This window comes from Trichoplusia ni, chromosome 15, assembly GCF_003590095.1.
Source record: "Trichoplusia ni isolate ovarian cell line Hi5 chromosome 15, tn1, whole genome shotgun sequence".
Taxonomy (NCBI): domain Eukaryota; kingdom Metazoa; phylum Arthropoda; class Insecta; order Lepidoptera; family Noctuidae; genus Trichoplusia; species Trichoplusia ni.
In genome coordinates, this window is record NC_039492.1 from 8,545,108 (window position 1) to 8,564,391 (window position 19,284).

The window sequence follows — 19,284 nt, forward strand, 5'->3', positions numbered from 1 at the left end:
AATTGTATACTTCATTGTATGCAAGCCAAAAAACGTGACAATATCTGAAGTGATGGGACCTCAGTGTGTTATCAAAAAATGTAATGAAAGAGGTGTAAATAAACAAATTGAATTGGTGTCACATAGTATAAATAAACTAAGACTGTATCATCGATGTTTTTGCTCACTGTATTTATTTTTAAAAGATCGATAAGTATTGAGAATTTGTTCAAAACGCATTTGCTTTGATGAGACTGCTTATTTGAATAAATAAGATCATTGAAAGTTGTTTCAGAGGAAAAATGGTTAGAAAGAACACTAAATACCTAGTATTGATTACGACATCTATTAAGTCAATAAACGCCCACAAAATTTATAATGATATAGGTTTGTCTACCTAGAGTTATCTCGGGAATTTACTCAGTTTTATTTTATTACAAACTGTAGAATAAAATCCCAACACATGATGACGTGGTTTCGTTCCTATAAATCAAAACTTTGCATATTAAAAAATCGTTTCTATTTATATAAAAACGTACTTACAAATCATCGATATAAAAACTTTCTCGAATCCAACCTTTTGTCAGCCCACAACCTTCACTAAATATGGGGATATATTATTTTCACCTTTTTTAAATTCCGTACAATAGACGTAGGTTTTACTGATGTTCTAGAGTGAGATAGCACTACGTCCAGTGTATTGCGTGGTCTAGCTTTTACGGACAAGATCGGACAACAGCGGACAGATCAGACGGATACAGACCTACCTAAAGAGTTACTACAGGCAGTAGTCGGGAAACAAATAAAAGACGATCACGTTAACTGTATAGAAAGTTTCGATTCAGAGCTTTCTTACAAGATTACATGTTATAGATACCGTGTTCTGTATAGTTTGGAATTACATATTGTGTAATGATTTAATTGGAGAGCTTCTATCGATGGATTACGCCGTGGGAAACTGAAGATATGTGAGATAAGAGTATTCGGGATTTTGAATTCAAAAGTAACTTGATTTTTAAGTGTGATTGCATTATTGCTTTTACTTACAAAAACATAAAGACGAAATAGTTTTATTTCGGAAGTGTCTACATAAAAAGTGACATGTAACAAAAATAAATTGCAAAAAAAAACTAGTTAAAAGAAAAAGTTTTTACACAACATTCGACCTAAGTCATTAGCACATCTAAGACTAATAAAAACTAAACAGGAAGAATTCACGGAAGATTAACGGTCATAGAAAAGAGAAAATACTTAACAACCGGTGTTGCAAGTTTAGGAATCTAGAAAACTTCATACCATGCTTCCTAAATTGGTGTTACATACGCACTATTCAAAAACTAGATGGTTACGTATGAGTACTCAGTGACATATCTTGAATCTAAATGTTCAATTTATGGGCGGAGAAAGTCCCGTAAGGGCAACACAATCGAACAGCAAATCATATGACGTGATCCAATTTGAATTTCATATTCATACAAAAAATATGAAAGTGCATAACAATGCATAAAGATATTACCATATGTGTGAAATGATACTCATTAAACACCGCGGGAATATGAGCCACTGTTTTAATGTGTAAATTGACTTTGCCTACTTTGTTGACCTTTGTGACAATACGCAGCGCATCCATGCCTATTAAACTTAGAATTTCTTTGTCATTCTTGATAGTTGTAAATTATTAGTAGCATGCGTATGCTTGTGTTTGCCTGCCGTGCTTTCACAATACAGATATTGCTGCAGTTATAATGGCTATAAACAGTTTGTCATTACGATATATCGATTATTAGCGGTTCTTTCTGAGTTAGAATACATACAGACACATATACGTCACGAAAAAAGTATTTCTCGAGTTGTGTAACGTTACCTCAGATAGTGGTAAACTGTAGCAGTTACATATATATGGATCTTCATTGTTTGTTATCAGAATAATTTATGAAGACTCGTGGCTAATGATTTGTAGAATAAAGTTAGGTTCGCCTTTAAAGAAGAGTGTGTGAGGTCGACACGCCAAACCCTTTGAACGCGACGTGTTTGATCTCCGCGTAGCACAAGCATGAGTCTCAGGGTCTATGTGAAACTACTGGCAATCGTCATCAACATTTAGGGATCACCAAAATTCCTTATTCCGGGTGTCGTTTATAAAATTACCTATTTACAATGGATGCTAGTAAAACCGCATTCAAACGAGAAACTAATTCAGAGCTTAACATTTACAACCTCCATTTACATAAGGGTGTCAAGACTACTTAGCAGTTTAATGGTATTTGAGCAAGTTCATTGACACGCCACAAGCTTCTACAGTCTCGCCCCGGGCTCAGTCCCGGAAGGTTTGTCGTGACTCCTTTATCGTCCCGACGCCGGTACCATTGTGTCAGGGCGACCTGAGGCCGGGCCGTACATGGTCAGCGTACAAGCGCCCAGTGTATTACGCCATTAACGTTATGCACAAACTAGCCCGAAGTACTCCGAAGTACTCCGAAGTACCCCGAAGTGCCCCGAAGTACGGATACGCTCGCAGAATATGAATTATGTTTGGGGTCAGTTGGGGTTATTGTTTGTTATCCTGTTTGAAATAGTTTACGATAGCTGTGATAGGATCTATTGTTTGCGAGGTATATTAAGGGCAATGTCGGTGAGGTTAATGATTTTATTAGGACGTAGGGACCTGTCTAGATTGTGCAGGTTTAGATAACCACATTACATTATACGTATCAGTCAGTATCACTCAGAGCTACTGCTTTTCTCGCTCGTTTCGCGTTTACTGTTTTAGCAGTTCTTTGTGGTTACTTTTTACGATGTCCAGTGGTCAGTGCCTAGTAACACACAGGGCTGCATCTCGAATGTTTTATAACTTACTAGCTTTCGCCCGCGGCTTCGCCCGCGTCGAGGTCGGTTATACCGCGTTTCCAAGAGAACTCTTCAAAAGTCCGTGATAAAAACTATCCTATGTTTTTCTCAAGGTCAACGCTATCTCTGTACCAAATTTCATTAAAATAAGTTCAGTGGTTTAGATGTGAAAGCGTAGCAGACAGACAGACAGAGTTACTTACGCATTTATAATATGAGTAGGGATTTAATAAACGGAAATAGTGACATAATCGTAACGTGACCTTTTTTGTGCAAACAAAGTACAAACTTACTCATCGTTTGTTTTTGGGATATTTTTAGTCTGTCTGGGGACGAAGGTACGCGGAAGCTGGATTCTCCCGCCCAAAGCGGGACGCATTATCACGTTATATGTACGTCAATAAAGTTTTTTAAGTACGAGCGCGTGTTATTGTTATTGTTTTATACACTTAGGTGTTGGTAATCGTAACATAGATACAACAATGACATAACGAGGACTCATAAACAATGATGCGCATATCGATCGCATTCATTTGGTCACACCCTAATAGATACGTTTAAGTCACCCACTTTCGATTCGTAACAAAGCAGATTAGTTACGTAATCCACTTTCCTTATTTGTTACTCATTTATTTTGTATTGATGACAGTTTAAGTTTACGTCATAGATGTGCAGGAAGTGGTGTTGAATATGCAGATGCATCTTGCACAATTTTAAAAGTAAGATCTTTTGATCAGCTGTATTTGAATTATGACAAGGATATACCTGCTCCGAAGGACAGATAGGTATCGCATTTGTAAGTTCAAAGAATTCAGACATTTAAACTTCCGAATTAAAAATTAAAAAGTACACACGAAAAGGCCAAAATGAAGTATGCATAGCGATCACTGATCACCATACAGATGAGGTTTCGGCGTTTTGCCAACAATTTCACGCCGAATTCTCAAGTTGCATATGATTACCGTTTTTATTGACACTTAAACTGCAAGCACCCATAATAGTTGCACGCCATTATTCCTTCTACTCAGGGTTTTCACAGCTGATGTTAAATATTAGGCATTTTGAAACCTCGAGTAATATCTGCCGTGTTATAAGTTGTCGTGTTGTGCGCAGTGCTGTATTATCCATAAGGCACTTTAATCCAGTGCCTAGGTGCCCACTATTACCAGGTTCCCACCACCAATGTAGGCATCTAAAAAAAAGCTTGATAAATTTTTCACTGAATGAAAATAACTTGAACCAAGGGGGCCCCACTCCTTTGTTGCCTCGGGGCCCCTGGGCCCTAGATCCGGCCCTGGTTGTGCGTTGTTGATTTATCATGAAATAATGCACCTATTTAGGCAACCTAGTTTAAAACCCGTAGTGCCAGCTTAAAAATAATCCCATCGGGTTACAAGTTTGATGTGTCTGGCTGTTTGTCTGTAATATGAATCCTACTGCCGAGTGCTGGGCAAACAAGATTATATGTATATATAGAAAAGGAGGAAGTAAATCTACTCCTTGCTGGAGTACTAAATATATAATACTCAATTTTAAGCTTAGTAAGTTTTAATAACGTATTAAAAACGTCTATCATATTACGCGTAAGAATTTACTAAGTAGATTAATTTTGTAATCACCCTTATTTTCAAGTTTTTTTTTGTAAAAAAAGCATTCAAATATTGTACACACACTATAGTGACTGAAGCTTCTCTTTTCTCGTGCTAAAGTAGACCAACATTATTATTATTAGTTCTAACATCCTACATTTAATCATATAGATAAATACAGCTGCATGGATTGGACACATACATCGTCGCAGTTTGACATTCAGTTGTATTTTACGAGCTTAAAAGCTGATTACTTCCTTGGCTCTCGAATAAATATGAACACTTTCATATCGTTATACTTAATATGAAAACTACGGCTATGAGTTCAGAAACTAATATGCTAGATAGCTTTTAAGGCCTTGTTTGCTTGCCTTATATGTATTTATAATCAAGCCTTCCCATTTCAGCGCGAGAGCGGCAAACAAACATCCAAATTCATTAGTGTATTACATTAGCAAGATGCAAGCATTTTCAGTAGTGGGCAGTGTAGGCACAAGTCCCGTTCGTTAGATCTTAGTTCAGATTGGATAGCGATCCGTAAAGACGATAAAGCGTTCACGATTTAGTAAAATTAGCGCACGGAACTGTTACAACAGTTTAGCGAGTAATAAATTCATAGTGTAAGTTCTCATGAGAGTTCTGTAGCCTGCCGTCCCTGGAATCTGTGGTCGGTGTACGGTACAGGCCGCAGCGAGTCACGCCTTTAAATGTCATTACCATGAACAGTCCTGTGAAATCTCATCGTAAAACACTGCGCTTTGCATAAACACGTGTCGCCGCCGCGCCGGTTCCCGGAATATTTGTTTCTTTTATCTCGGCTGGACGCCGCGCGCCGCCTCCCCGCGCTCGCGAATTATGTAATATCATATCTGTTAGTTCATTGCATGTTGAACTCGTAATGCTTGGAAATTACTGATGTACCTACACTCGAAAATTTGATAACATGTTGTTGAATTGAAACTAAAAGGCTGTGTTATGTTGCATGTTTATGATTCTGGAGCTTAAAAGATAAGATTTTAATGCATTCAGTTTGCGTTTTATTGTGAGTTAGACATTCTGTGAAAAAAGTATGTTGTAAAATGGAATTTTATTCTATCTATAAAATTACGTCAAAACATTGTTCTATTCCGTGGTCTCAATGATTGAAATCAGAATTCACGATTGACTTAAGTGAAGTTGACCTCTGGGAAAATAAGAGCGGCCGGCGTGCCGGAGGATGTAATCTATTATTAAAGCTCTCTGAGAATAAAACGTAGCTATTTACTTTATACGGAAAACTAGAGCGAGGAAATGTATTGAAGAAATAGTCGAATAGATTTAGAGTTTGATTTGTGGTTTCGGCCAGAAATACCTTGAATCAAGTTATCTATTTACGGAATACAAATTATTCAAAAATACTCAACGGCAGCTCAACTTTAGGTGTTCTTAAATGTTTATACACTGTCAATTTCCGCTTAAAGTGAAGACATTTTAAAATCAACGGTAACCTAAAAAGTATTCTTTTAATTAACGTAAAAAAACGTTTAAAGTAGTGTGTGACGGATTTATTGCAATTGAATTGTTATCTTAGCATCTCTCAGCTAAATTACCATTCATGTCCTAATTCGAGTTGTTCAAAGATTTACTTTACATACCGGTGAGCCTTGTTGGTGTGTTGACTGAATGACCTGCTGAACACAGGGCAGTGAGTTACCAAAAGCAAATGTTGATTGAAAGTTTACTGTAACATCGTTTCTTGATGTCGATGACTATGCAAACTAAGTGTAGACGAGTGTTGTGTGAACGTATTCGTTCTAAAGTTGTACCAATTATTATAAATGTACAAGTCATCTTTTCATCTCTTCTTCTTTGACAATCTTTCTTCTTTGACAATTGAAAGGATGTTTACATAATTTGGTATAAGCACTTTTTATCTCGAGTAAAAGCTAGTTCATGCGGCCCAGAATAGAGAATCGTGGAAGGATTTGGCTTAAGCTTTTGCCCAGCTGTGGGACACAGTGGGTAAGAGAAAAAAAGCTACTGCAAAAAATTAAAAGTACTCTAATTGCTCGGTTCCTCATTATTATTCCTATGGAAAAGAAGCGGCAAGAAACTCCATAGGGTGATGGTCAATTATCAAGATTTTCAGAATAAAGAGGACCGCAACTAGCATTAGCAATTGGAAAACCTATGCATTCTTTTGATTATAAACGCTTCAAGAAACTTGTTCATTCATTTATTTCAGTGTTTCAGCTGTAGGGAATCAATAGTCGTCTGTTAGTAGGAAAGCAACATTCCTACCAATTAAAATGTCTACACGAATACTAGATAAGCTAACATTGGCATGACGTGGGGTCGGAAACATTGGTATTCCACACTAGTGTTTGTTATTCCCATCGGTGGGCTAGATCGGCGCCGAGTGGGCTGTCTCGTTAGCCGTGACCGCGTATCGTGTAACCCATCTAACCCCGGCTTTATACCTCTGTCTTACTGTTATTTAATTTGGCTTTAGGATAAACAGTACGGTGTCATGCATAGATAATAATATAGTAAAGGTTTCATGTGTTGTGTTTTGTTTTCATGTCTCGTTCATTTTAAATTTGACTTCATTAACTTGATAGTATTTATAAATTAATTGATCTGACAATAAAGCTTCGTGAACTTCTCTTCTAGTTTAAAAGTGGAAAAGTTTGTGCGCTAACGTGTTTATTTCTTCAAGAAATTTCTTGTCATTAATTCCTAGTTATTTAATTCACTATGGATTATTTACTTTAGTAAAATCAAAACTAAGTCCAAAATCACGATCAACTTCATTCAATCTACAAACCTCAAAAAGTTGAAGAATGACTACCATTACTAATCTTAACGTCTTAACAAAGAGTCCATATTTTACCGCAGCACTAAGTGATGTAATTTGGCTAGTTAGCCGCCCATCCCATATGTCATCGTCGAAATATCGTGAACCATTAAAATGTCGTTACTTTAATGTAGACAGACTACGCTTTTTACACGCTTGTCGCAAAAAAACTTAATGCTCTATGAAACACAATTATTATTTTTTGTCGACTATTGTATTTGGAAGCCCAAAAAATATGCAATTTAGTCATTATGAGGTGTTTTAAGGAATTAAGTCAGCGAGGTTATAGATTTGTTGTCATAGTAATACTGCACTGTATACAATATTTATTTTTGGAACGTTTTTGTATTTCAAATTTCGGATGTTGTCCGGCCTCGGAGAAGTAAATTAAAGTTATTTAAAAGTGTAGGTACATTCCGAATAAAATGGCGAGACAAATTAGCCACCTACCACAAAAATGGATAGAAAATGGATTAAAAATTGGTCCATGTGGTTCATAGTAATTGGATGTTCTGCTTATCCAGCCCCCAGCTGTGTGCTACAGGCTTAGTTGACAACCAGGAAACGGAGTTGTCTTACTTACGCAGACCTCACTAGCCACTACATGTACCGTTTCACGATACAACGCTCTGGATACTGTTTATATTATCACATGTAGATCTTACGTATTTAAATCACAATTGGTTGTTTTAAATTGTCCGCTTTTTAAGCGACTTTAAAAACTTTTAAAGAGGACGTTTTTGTTTTGTTTGTATATGGGATGTGAGTAAAATCTTTCGAAATGTAAACATTTTTAGACTAGAATTTATGGAATTTAGATAGAGAACTTTACCTAATATTTACATTATAAATTATATTAAAAGTGAAGAAGTATAACTATTTTCAAGGAGTAAATAACACATATTCCTCGCTTTCGAAGGCGTAGTTTGTATTATCAGTCCATGAAGACGCAAGTATCAGGTTCTTTTCGATCAACACAACACAAACATATCATTCAAAATTATTCTTCGTTTACTGAATAATTAAACGTGCCATTAATTCCAAATAGTAAAAAAATATAGGATTGACTGAAATATTTTTTATTACAATAAATTTGCAAGTAAATTGAATGTGTTTTGAAATAGGTCTTGAAATAACCGCTCATTGGGCTGCGTAATTAGTATATTCATGTTTAAGGCATTTGTGGGGTAATTGGTGAGTTATTGACCATACATTATTTATACTAGGATTTCATTTGAATGTTTTGAAACTCATACTTGAGAACGAAGTCCCAAAAAACAAAACAGTATTGTGTTTATGTTTACAAAACTAAAATGTAATTCAATGTGTGTCGTTGTCTTAATAAATAATGTTCGACAAAACATTTCTGTTTTCATTTTATGTTATTCAATTCGCGTTCAGATGTAGGTACCTTTATTTGTTTATAAATTAAACTAACTGTACCCGCGACTTCGTCCTCCTGGACTTCAGGAAAAAATACTTTTAATTATTCTGATATAAGGGTAGCTTAAGTTACTCCTTATTTCATCAGCTAATAAAAGGCATGTGACAAATTAGTCGGAAAAACAGACAACCATATAATATTTGTCATTTTTGTGTTTGTTTCGTACATATATGTATGTATTCATATGTTAAAGGTACATGCAGTTAAATCGGTTATTTATATATAACAAACGAACATCTCAATTTTATATAGGTATATCATTTATATCATATGCATAGATTAACTGTCACAGCCTAATTGGAAAGGAAGTGCCCCTAGTCAGCCTCAGCATAAAACTCTAAAACACGAATGTTCAATACATTCAATACGATATTTACGCTTATGACGCCCAAGGCATTAGATAATGAACGATGCATATGCATTGATTACGCTATAATGGTTTCTCACGAGGATTTCTTACCTTTTTAATAGCTCCTGTAAGATCATCCATTAAGATATGACCTGAAGGTTGTATAACAGTGACAGCCGTTTTAATATGCGCATAATTGGAGCCGCCAGCTCTTAGCAAGAAACTAGTAATAAGCCAATGATTCTTTGGCCATAGTTTTCTTTGTTTAAAGCCATTTCTATGCCAATTTAATGATCGTTATTGATGCGTATTTACTAGTTTATTGGAAGCTTCCTATGCTGTATCTATTTATGTATGTAAAAGCAGGTTTGATATGGGTTTATAAAAAGATAATAGCTGACATCAACAAGTTAAAACCCTGGGATCGGTTGACTTGGTTTGCCGTATTTGCACTTAGAACTACTTCACAAACATTTGATCTATTAATGGATTCTGATGGATGCAGCGCTCGACCGTCTTTTCCAGATCACTTACATTTCAAAATCTTAAAATTAGCTTAGGAACGAGATTGCAATGCGTAGACTATGTCCTTTCTTGAATTTTAAAATTATTTTTTTACAAAATTGATTCGCAGTAAACATTGAAACGCAACAGTTAGAGCGATAGATGTTTAGTGGTGTTTGTAAAATATTGAATTAATTTCGGATATTAAATATCCGAAAATAACTCGACTAACACTACAACATTTATTAAACATTCAGCAATAAATTGCTTTACAAACATTTAGTTTTCCAAACTACAACACTTGTGTACATTCGAACACATTTTGAATGTAAACACACAATTAACATTAATTGTTGCACTTATTTTCAATTGAATTTCCATTGTAATTCGTTCCCGAATTTTCATTACTAAATAATATTTGCTCTAAGTACATATGAAAAGTTTGTTTTGTAGTAGGTACATACTTATTATTGGTACACTTGCTGTGTTGTAATCAAACAGTAATAACAATGTCCAATCAATGTAATATTTGTAATTAGAGAATGAAACAAAGAATTCATTGTATATACTTGTTGTATTGCGAATCTGTGGGTTTGTGCCGCGGTGGGAACATTCAAACAATAATCTTGAACTTGGTTGCATAAATAATGGCTGGCGTAGATAATTCGCGATAGAATCGCGTATAGCCCGAAGCGGAGTCTTACAATGTAAAGGATCTTGAGACTGTTCCTGTCTAGATGTCTGTAGCTCTGTAATGCTTGATTGTGTATCCTGGTGGACCGTTTAAATGTGAGCGCAAACAAAGAGGAACTGCATTTGATACCGACATAATGGGCGAGTACACAAAGCCGACCGATAACACTCTTCAATGGCCGCACGATCCATAAAAGACGGTTTATTTTATTAAGTCAGCGTTAGAGTACAAGAGGCTTTTAGGATTTAGCTGCTTCGAGTTTGCAAGTGTGTTGTAAATACTTAAGTTATATTTTCCCTTGTTTATTACTTGTCTTTACAAGAAATAAGGTAAGTATGTATGTTAGAAAAATCGAACAAGTATTTAAAGTCACAACAACAAAAGGTCTTACGAATGGAAACTTCTATATTTCTAATAATAAATGGGGAAAGTTAAGTAATCATTCACTATTCTATTCTTAGAAAAACAATACATACGTAATTGTATCTAAACGTTGATTTGAGTAGAAACTTTTTCGTTCAAAATGACAGTCGGAAGTTGCCATAGCAATAAATTTATAATCAATTTTTATATTAATTTGTACGTGAAATTATTTATACAATGTAACTTGGAGCCTATTACCATGTACTTAAGTTATATTATTGTAGATATATGCCGCTCTACACCGTGTATAGCGTTGTCACGCTTCGACAACCGTAACAATATTACTTTAATACCTAGTCGTAGATTCTCTGACCTTTAGCGAGGACTGAAACCCAGTTGTTACTTGTTGAGGACGAAAGCAGTTAATCTTATGTCATAGGAGGGAATGTTTGAAGAATTTTAGTTGAACGCGCTACAAGGATCTGTGTCACCACAAATAACTAGGATTTACGAGGGACATGATTGTAAAAGACAGTCCGAAGACGGCGATACTGATCTGACGACTGACGTAATTAGTTCTATTTTATTTGTTTTAAATTGGAATTTATAATTGAAAACAAAACAAACACGATAGGGTTCTAAATATATCTAAATAAAAAACTTTTCATAAATTTTCAAGGGGAATGGAAACTTACAAGCTTTTGTCCCGATGGAGTATTGTAATTTGACAGGTAGACGACATGTCGACATAAATTACGACAAATCGCACCAGTATAGGTAAAATCCGCAAATCATGTCTAAAGACACGGCTTTGTACCGTCTCGCCTGGTTTTTATCTTATGTTTAATATTTAACCACAGTTTTATGTTATGTGTATGTAGTGACTTTGTCTAACAAACGCTCATCCCAGTTGACTCTCCTACACCAAACCAACTAATGCAGTCAGACAAGTATACAGTCACTTGTAATACAGAATACAAAGATAAGTGATTTATAAGTACCACAGAATCCGTATCTATGTAAATCATCTCTCCTATATTCTCAGTGAGTTGTTACGCCCACGTTTCTCTATGACAGGATATAAGGGCCCGATAAATGTCTGGAAGTACACTGCCTTTCAGAACTGTGGGTGTATAATAAAATACTACTCTTGTACCAAATTTGAGTGGTAGTGGTGGTATAAGTAGACGCATAAATGGTATGTAATACAATTCAATCATACAAACGTTGACGTAGTTATGTATGCCACATTTGTTTTGTGACTCAAAGAATGTAAACAATCTAAGTGTGTCTTTGTGTTAAAAAACCAATGTAAAACGACAGTAATGATATCGAAATCGACTATAACTGAATAATACGTCTTTTATTAGTTTAATATGCGTCTGGCAATAATGATTATGGTATAAAAATACATTATTTAGACACACTCTTATTTGATACTTAATTATTTTTCTAAAACACTACATTTCCGAGCGATATTCATATCACCAAAAAAGAACATTTCAAATCACAGACTAATAAACAAGGATAAAACCTCTTTGATGTTTCTCACACTTCTACTTATCTCTTAATTGCTTAGTAAGTAAGGACGTGATAGTATCCACAAAAGTCCATTTAAGGTAACAGTCCGGTTTCAATTAGAAAAGCAAAAAAAACTAGTCGGACCACATCAGTACGGTACTAACAACCGGATAGCTTCTTCTAGGAAAATTTATGTAACACAAAAATGCTTTATCAGTTTATATAAAACCCTTAGGTAATACAACCTTTTTCATAATTAATTGGCATTTAAAATGACATAAATATATTTGTAGCTGACACTTCCCTGGGAACGTAACGCTTGCAATGTATGGACTAATGCCCGGTTCCTATAACTTACGAGCCGTCATTGGGAAAATGTAACCATCCGTAATCTAGTTACCATTACCAATGCAAAACTAGCGTTCCACAACGCCCTACCTGCAACGAGCATCCGTAGCTAACCCGCCTACGACTCGTTCGCTAATGTCCCTCTCGTTCCTCTTTACGTTTAGTTACAAGAAAACATTGTACATCAGTCATGCAAAAAAAATCATACGTTTTCATATTTTAAATAAGTATTAGAACAAATTACCGTACAATTACAATAATAATTTGATTTACCTTGACATTTAAGCTTAAAATAAGTTTACATTCTTAGTATAGCAAGTTTGATGTTACGTATGCAAGGGGTAGACAAAACGCGTGACAATACAATGCGAACCCCGTATTGCATGACGTTGACATCTGTCTTCCCGTCTTCCGTGTCCGTCCGCGTCTTTAAAATAAAATTGTTATTAATTTGTTTTATAGCTCCTTGTTTATACGCGCACCGTCTAGTTTTATTTCTAGGGACATTGACACAAATTCAAACAGTAACTAAAATAAAATGGATTCTACTCCGTCGGTAAGTAATAGTTTAACTGTAGTTTAACTCACACAAAAATACACCAGTTTTGTCACAGGTATGAGCACTGTTATTTTATTTTACAGAAAAATAAAGCCATGAGTAAAGACGAAATCCATTGTCTTGTGGAATTAGTAGAGGCAAACAAAATCATCGTAAGTAAAGAGACGAATGCCTCTACTAATAGACTTAAAGATGAAGCATGGGTTTCATTAACAGCTGCTTTTAATGCCAGAAATGGAACAATCCCCAGGCAAAAAGAACAATTGAAGTCCAAGTGGGACAATTTAAAAAAGGCAGCTCGTAAAAGAGCCCAACAAATCAGAATGAACCATTTAAAGGTAGGTAATGTAACTTATCTGTATGCTACTGACTTTTATTTGTACTAAGTAAAAAAATTCATAACTGTCTTTTTCTACATAAAACTTAAAAATTGAACAAATAATTAGATAAAGTGGTAGGTACCTAATTTATTACTAAAATATCATGTTTTTGTTTAGACTGGTGGTGGAAAGCCCGACTACATACCGCCTGATGAAACGTTAAGTAAAGTAGAATCCTTATTGGGTTCAACATGTAATGGCTTTGTTGTGCCTTTTGGTGGGGATGGTGTGGGTGATGTAGGTGATAACATTGTGGTGCAGGTTTTTAATGAAATTGGTGAAAGTCCTAGTGCTGGCATTATAACTAATGAAAAAATTAACGATGACTTGGTTTTTACCCCTACTACGAGTGGAGGTATACTTAATACTTATTGTTTTGTTATGTTGCAGCATTTGATATTGCATTTAAATTAATAAGTTATATACTAACTTGAAGTAATATGTGTGTCATAGTGCAACTGCGTAGTTCTAACCTATTTATATTTGTCTACTAAACAATATAATCTTACTAGCTGTTGCCCGCGACTTCGTCCCCGTGGGTAGAAGTTATGATTTAGGTATACCTGCCCGGTTTTTTGCACATTTTCCATTATATCTTAGCTCCTATTAGTCGCAGCGTGATGGTTTATAGCCTAAAACCTTCCTCGATTAATGGTCTATTCAACACAAAAAGAATTTTTCAATTTGGACCAGTAGTTCCTGAGATTAGCGCGTTCAAACAAACAAACAAACTCTTCAGCTTTATATATTAGTATAGATTAAATGCATTATTATGATTTCAGGTCTAAAGCGAAAAGCAGAGGAAAGAAAATTTTTGTTTGGCATGCATAATATGTCAAATTCATTAAAAACCAAAGGTAGGTATTTACTCATATAGGTACTTACTTACGATTTATTCATATTTTTGTATAATTTTTATCAGTCTCAATGATAATTGTATTTTTTCAGAAAAAAAAAGAAAAGAAAACGACGACAGCCGACAGCAATTAAATTTGGCTGCAAAATACTATTACGAAAAGAAAGCAGAAAAATTAGAATTAGAAATAAAGTTACTTAGAATCGAATTAGCTAATAAGGAGAATAATTGTAATTGTAATTTAAATAAATAGGTTTTTTTATAATAGTTACTTAGAATAGAATCCTACTACTATTATAAAGACGAAAGTTTGTAAGTATGGATGTATGGATGTTTGTTACTCTTTCACGTAAAAACTACTGAATGGATTTGAATGAAACTTTACCACAATATAGCTTATACATCATAATAACACATAGGCTACAATTTTTGAGGTTTCTAATGTGAGATCATAAAAAAACACATTTTTTGCGCTTAAACGGGGATAATTCTAACCACGTGGACGAAGTCGCGGGCAACAGCTAATTAGCAAATAAGGAAAATAATGTAACTAATTTAAATAAATATTTTTTGTAAATCTAAATGATTAATAGAAATAAAAGCTTTGATTTTCATTATCTATTTATTGTATTATGAATACATACAACCTCTTACACCCTAACACTATCTCTATTCACTATGGGACAATACAAACATGTCATATCTAATTTAAATACCTAGTCATATTTACTTATTTTCATACAAGAATAAAGTAAAAAAATAAATTCAAACAATAATTGTAATAAGATATTAGACCAATAATCAAAAATTCTTCATTTGTTACATATTTCCTGGTTCATACTCTCTCTATTGTGTGCAGGCCTGTGGCATCTCATATCAAGCTGTAAACAAAAAAAAAATGAATGCACTGATCATGATTACAACAAATACTTTTAGGTACTAAATACAAATAATAAAATATACTCACTTGTTAAAATATTGTGTGATTAGATTATCTCTTTCTGTAGTACCAGTCTGATTCGAACTTTCATTATAACTTGGTGAAGGTACATCTGCATCTAGAATTTCCACTTCTGGTGGTATGTCACTGAGGCTTCTCAACCGGCAAATATTGTGGAGTACTGCTGTTGCTATGATCACTGCATTGGCTCTTGAGAGGCTTAGGCGCATTGTCAAGGCTACAATAGGAAATCTTCGTTTCCAAACCCCAAAACATCTAAATAAGTATTCATGTAATGTGTCAGTTAAATATTTTTCACAATAACAAAAATATGTTATAAATAAAGTGAATACCTTTCAATACAGTTCCTAGTACGAATATGGGCTTCATTATAAAGTTGTTGACTCTGTGTTTGGGGATTTAACAAAGGTGTTAAAAGGTATGATTTTAGTGGATATGCACTATCTCCAAGTAACCATTTATTGCCAAATAAGCCACTTTCACATTGAGCTAAAAACAAGCAAATAAATATAATGGGGATATTATTATAAACACACTTATTAAACATATTAAGTATAAAAATGATTAAATAATAAAAGTATCAGAAACACCATTAATTTTCTTTACCTCGCAGTTCAGAATTATTAAATATTGTTGCATCATGTGCTGAACCAGGCCAACGTGCCACAACATTCATAAACAATAAATTAGCATCACATACAGCTTGCACATTAATGCTAAAGTAGCCTTTTCTGTTTCTGAATTCTTCTCCAATTTGAGAACCTGCAAAAAAGTGTAAACTCTTATAATTAAAATCAATCTGAAGTAGTAATATGAATGAAATTGTTAAGTTTACTTGATACAAAATTATTATGTATGTATGATCTTACATGGTGATTGAATTCTAATATGTGTACCATCAAGAGCTCCAAGAACACGTGGAAAGCGTGATATATTATAAAAATCCTGCTCAGTGTTTGGGAGCATGCGAATATATGTGTTATATAGCCGTGCTATAGCACAGCTAACATCAAATACGATACGACAAGCTGATGTTTTCGACACACCTATAAAATCAGCTACTGATAATAACATTGTTCCTAGTGCATAAAAACGTAAAGTAAGCAGCAACTGATGTATTGGTGGTATTCCATGGTTTCTAAAACAAAAAATATTTGTAAATTGAGTAGCTAAATAACACGCAAACTGATTTAAAGTTTTTAGGTTATTTAAGTAATACATAATTATTATGTTTTATTATGTACAAACCGTCTTCCTTTCACTCTTAAATTAGGATAAATTTCACTGAGTAATTGTTCCACAGCGGGTTTGTCGAGCCGAAATCTCAGCTGAAATTCTTGGTTATCAAGCACGGAAAAATAATCAATCCTTTGTTTATAAATTCTTAATCCCACTTCTTGATCCGTATCTTCGTCTGATAACAAAGCCATGATTTCTCTATCACTTTCAGAGCTCGACATTATTACAGAAATCACGATAAACACAATTTCAACCAAAAGAAAATGTTCACGATTGTTAACTGACCGAATTTGACCAGTAAACAAAACGGTAACGAGACGTTGTTTTGACAGTTCAGTGACGGTAGAAAATATTTATAGGAACACATTCCAACACATTTCCATACTTTGTGCTTACTAACGCCCTCTCATCCGTTAGTAACCAGATGTCGGTTATTTGGGTAACGAGTAGTGTTTTATAGGAATGGTTTCGTGTTACGCCTGGTTGAAATTTTAACTATTCGTAACAGAAACGATTCGTTTTTGACTTATAGGAACCGGGCATAAAAGCACTGCTACTTAAATTAAGGCTCTTGATGTTGTGGGAGAAAGACAGAGTGCTAAACGGTTCACTGCTTTTTAAATGAACGCTGATGTGGGAGCGAGATAGCGCGCTACAAGGTATATAGCGGCAATACCGACACCTGCAATAATATTGTACGAGGTCTTAGTAGGCTCTCTGGAATTCTTGTCTTTCTAACTTTTCAAATGTCTCAGAATGAATCATACTATCTAGAGCTGAAAGATAAACTGGTTACCATCTTATCCGAGTGCAAAAGAAGTTGGATAAACAGTAAATACTAATACCTGAAAATAATATTAACAGCAGTCCTTAGTCCACTAATAAAAACTCATTTGTCAGTAAACTGTTTACATAGGACTTCTATGGTATCAAGTTAGGTATAGTTAAAACGGGTATAGTTACCCAAGGGTCACCTATTTTTATGTTAGTAATGTATTTAATAAGTTACTGTAAAGATCATCACATACAAGTTTATGCAGACTGTTAAATTGAAAGAGATATTTCGCTTTATTAGCGTAATAACAATAATAGTGGCATTAAATGAAAAAAATCCATTTTCTCTCTGTCATCATCTGTTGGCCTGAAGCTATGAATTAAAACTATTTGCGTTCCATATAATATCATTACGCTTGTAATAGACACGCGAACATAATATTTAATATATATTTTTTATAAATTAAACGACTAATTAAACGACTCTTGCGCACGGATGCTAACAGTTCTGGCAACACCGATCCATGTTATTTTATTTTTATGAAAATTTCTTCAATTCTAATCTTCTTTTTAAAAATTAAATTGGTATAAATTAGCCATGGAGGGTTCCGCATAAATACAATGAAGAAGAACAAATTAGCAAAAAAATGGTCATCCATCATATTTATGACCGTAACGACTGCTGCAAATCTCGACTTTTATTTTTATTTGTTGTTGTAGAGGCAAGAGATATACATCATCTCTACAAATGTAAACTATCTTAAGAAGCCTCAGAAATAGGGTTCCGTTTTCAATCTTTGGGTTCGAAACCAGAAAAACCGTATTTTTGGGAAAATGGTATCGATAACATTAGGAAGTCACTTTTCCCTGTTCCGTGAGTCACACGCTTAGTATGTAAGTATATGATTTAAATTGTCTATTCTCTGGCTCAATAACCTTCCTTGAAAAGCTTTCAAGTCGTTACTAAGTGCCAAAGTGGTTGTTGCGGTCATGATTTGCAAGTAGGTATACTTTCTTGTCGGCACATTAGAATGAAATTAATCACTCATTATCGTGACTCTTTGTGTTCAGACTTTTTGGTATCGAGACTCCTTGCTAGCGAAACTCTTTGGTATTGAGGTTCTTTGATATCGAGTCTCTAAGGTATCTAAACTCTTTGGTATCCAAACTCTTTGGTAACGAGTTTTTTTTTTATTAATAGTGTTCAACTTTTCATGTCACGACGATTATGGTATATACGCTCATTGCGGTCACAATGTGTGACGTCACCACACCCAGCCTCGACCACCGGATGTGCTCCGCTACACATGATTCGTTGTTCTCCAACTTTTTTCTTTTTTCTTTATTCTTTAATATCATTATAACACACATTATCAAAGAGACCGTCGTATTTATTTTCTTAGTTGCCGTTATTATGTGGAATGAAGATGTGGTTTTTATGATTCCATCAGGCACAGCCGGACAGCCTATTAGTACAGTTCACGCTTTAATGGTAACCAAATGCTTTTTGTGATATTTCTTATAGTAAGTTTTTAAGATAATAAAGTGATTGTGAAGCAATAGTGCCGAAAGCAAACGTGATGTGATGATATAAAAAATGGGTCGAAATGGGTAAAGCAACGGTGGTCTTTTGTCAAACGGGAATATCGTCGAGTAATCAATTTACATGACAAAGCGGAGTTCTTTTTATTGTTATTTTATTTGGGCATTTGCAAACGCATGAAGCGCTTCCATTGTTAGCATAACAATACTTGTGAACAATCATCTAACGGTCCATTTCTTATCAGTTCGTATCTGAACATTCTGTACAAAATCGCTGAAGACTCGGTTAACTCGACTGACTTCAAATGCATACAAAAGGCCATTAACGAGGATTATTCGCTTTGTTCGGGAGAAAGTTGTTCGATCGTGAGACATAGAGCATAATACGTTAATTACAGGTGATTAGGTTAATACAGCAGCCACTTTATATTGTTTGTTCGCCTTTATGTGTATGGCTTACAAATGGATGGCTAAACAACTCGTTTTCTTGTAGTTCCAT

At 34.6% G+C, this 19,284-nt stretch overlaps 3 protein-coding genes across 5 annotated transcripts in view; 2 read left to right on the top strand and 1 right to left on the bottom strand.

Moving 5' to 3' along the window:
* LOC113501315 (heparan sulfate 2-O-sulfotransferase pipe) overlaps nt 1-19,284 on the top strand; it is a 91,395-nt gene that overhangs the window by 53,467 nt on the left and 18,644 nt on the right. The window lies entirely within an intron of this gene.
* On the top strand, nt 12,467-14,546 carry LOC113501318. Its single transcript, XM_026882440.1, has 5 exons — nt 12,467-13,030; nt 13,117-13,371; nt 13,531-13,768; nt 14,196-14,270; nt 14,362-14,546. Exons 1-5 carry the CDS (start codon nt 13,013-13,015, stop codon nt 14,520-14,522), a joined length of 747 nt encoding a protein of 248 aa, XP_026738241.1. The 5' UTR covers nt 12,467-13,012; the 3' UTR covers nt 14,523-14,546.
* LOC113501317 (putative nuclease HARBI1) lies at nt 14,878-17,013 on the bottom strand. The gene is made up of 6 exons (XM_026882439.1): nt 16,479-17,013; nt 16,100-16,368; nt 15,837-15,992; nt 15,563-15,719; nt 15,237-15,485; nt 14,878-15,150 (listed from the first exon to the last, which is right to left on the bottom strand). The coding sequence occupies exons 1-6, from the start codon at nt 16,688-16,690 to the stop codon at nt 15,141-15,143; spliced, it is 1,053 nt and encodes a 350-aa protein (XP_026738240.1). The 5' UTR covers nt 16,691-17,013; the 3' UTR covers nt 14,878-15,140.

Excerpts from the sequence above, each read along its gene's own strand:
- LOC113501317 (XM_026882439.1), bottom strand. The coding sequence starts at position 16,690 with ATGTCGAGCTCTGAAAGTGATAGAGAAATCATGGCTTTGTTATCAGAC. Across the intron at positions 15,993-16,099 it reads TATTAGAATTCAATCACCAT|GTTCTCAAATTGGAGAAGAA; the intron begins GTAAGATCATAC and ends ACTTTTTTGCAG. Across the intron at positions 15,486-15,562 it reads ACTAGGAACTGTATTGAAAG|ATGTTTTGGGGTTTGGAAAC; the intron begins GTATTCACTTTA and ends ATACTTATTTAG.
- LOC113501318 (XM_026882440.1), top strand. Across the intron at positions 13,372-13,530 it reads TCAGAATGAACCATTTAAAG|ACTGGTGGTGGAAAGCCCGA; the intron begins GTAGGTAATGTA and ends GTTTTTGTTTAG. Across the intron at positions 13,769-14,195 it reads TACCCCTACTACGAGTGGAG|GTCTAAAGCGAAAAGCAGAG; the intron begins GTATACTTAATA and ends TTATGATTTCAG.